Source organism: Ceratosolen solmsi, unplaced genomic scaffold (genome assembly GCF_000503995.2).
Source record: "Ceratosolen solmsi marchali unplaced genomic scaffold, CerSol_1.0 scaffold11, whole genome shotgun sequence".
Classification (NCBI taxonomy): Eukaryota; Metazoa; Arthropoda; class Insecta; order Hymenoptera; family Agaonidae; genus Ceratosolen; species Ceratosolen solmsi.
Window position 1 is genome coordinate 1,883,791 of NW_011948416.1, and position 805 is coordinate 1,884,595.

The window sequence follows — 805 nt, forward strand, 5'->3', positions numbered from 1 at the left end:
TCTCTCTCTCTCTCTCTCTCCCTCTCTCTCTCTCTCTCTCTCTCTCTCTCTCTCTCTCTCTCTCTGACACACTCTTTTACTTCCATATTCTCTCTATTCTTGTGCATAGTTAAGACGTCATTTACAGCTCCGATCGTTCGTATACATGTGCTGCATACTTTCTTCTCTGTTTCTATTTTTCTTGCATACGCTCTCTCACGATGTCGTTTTTTCAATTCTCACGCTTTTTCCACTTTACCTATTACGCAGAGTTGCACATTTTTTAAGCTCAGCATTATTTATCATTTGTAGTTTCATACGAAAGATTGTTATTGTCTTATTTCATTATCCTCTAAATTTTATTTACGCAAATTTTTAATGTTCAAAGTTTTTGTTCGATTAATATGAAAATTGAAAAACCAAATATCTTAGTAGTGCTAATTTATATTTAAACTTCAATTAAATATGTTAATATTTGCAATAATTTTCTCGATATTGCTAATGATTAATAAGTTTTATTTAATACTTCTTTTATTAAATATTTAATGCAATGCGGTTACATATAATGTAATATCCATTTTTTAATAATATTTGCGAATCAATGTTTTTATAACGACAAAAATTAAATCTGTTATTTTTAATTTTAATGTATATATACAAGAAAATCTAAGCAATTATAAAAAGTTAAAAGATTTTTATAAGACAAAATTCTGTAATAAAAAAATTATTATATAGGATATTATATTGCTTGTTTATTATTATTCATAACGATGATGTATTTCTATTTATTCTTCACAATTTTTTTGTAAAGAATATTGATCAAAAA

At 26.0% G+C, this 805-nt stretch overlaps 1 protein-coding gene across 1 annotated transcript in view; it reads right to left on the reverse strand.

The window, feature by feature from the left end:
* The window catches only part of Theg (Testicular haploid expressed gene), a 6,302-nt gene extending 6,017 nt beyond the window's left edge, over window positions 1-285 (reverse strand). Inside the window, exon 1 of the mRNA XM_011496056.1 lies at window positions 239-285. Coding sequence (XP_011494358.1) covers window positions 239-285 — 47 coding nt within the window. The remainder of the gene's footprint in view (window positions 1-238) is intronic.
* Window positions 286-805: the final 520 nt, after the last annotated feature.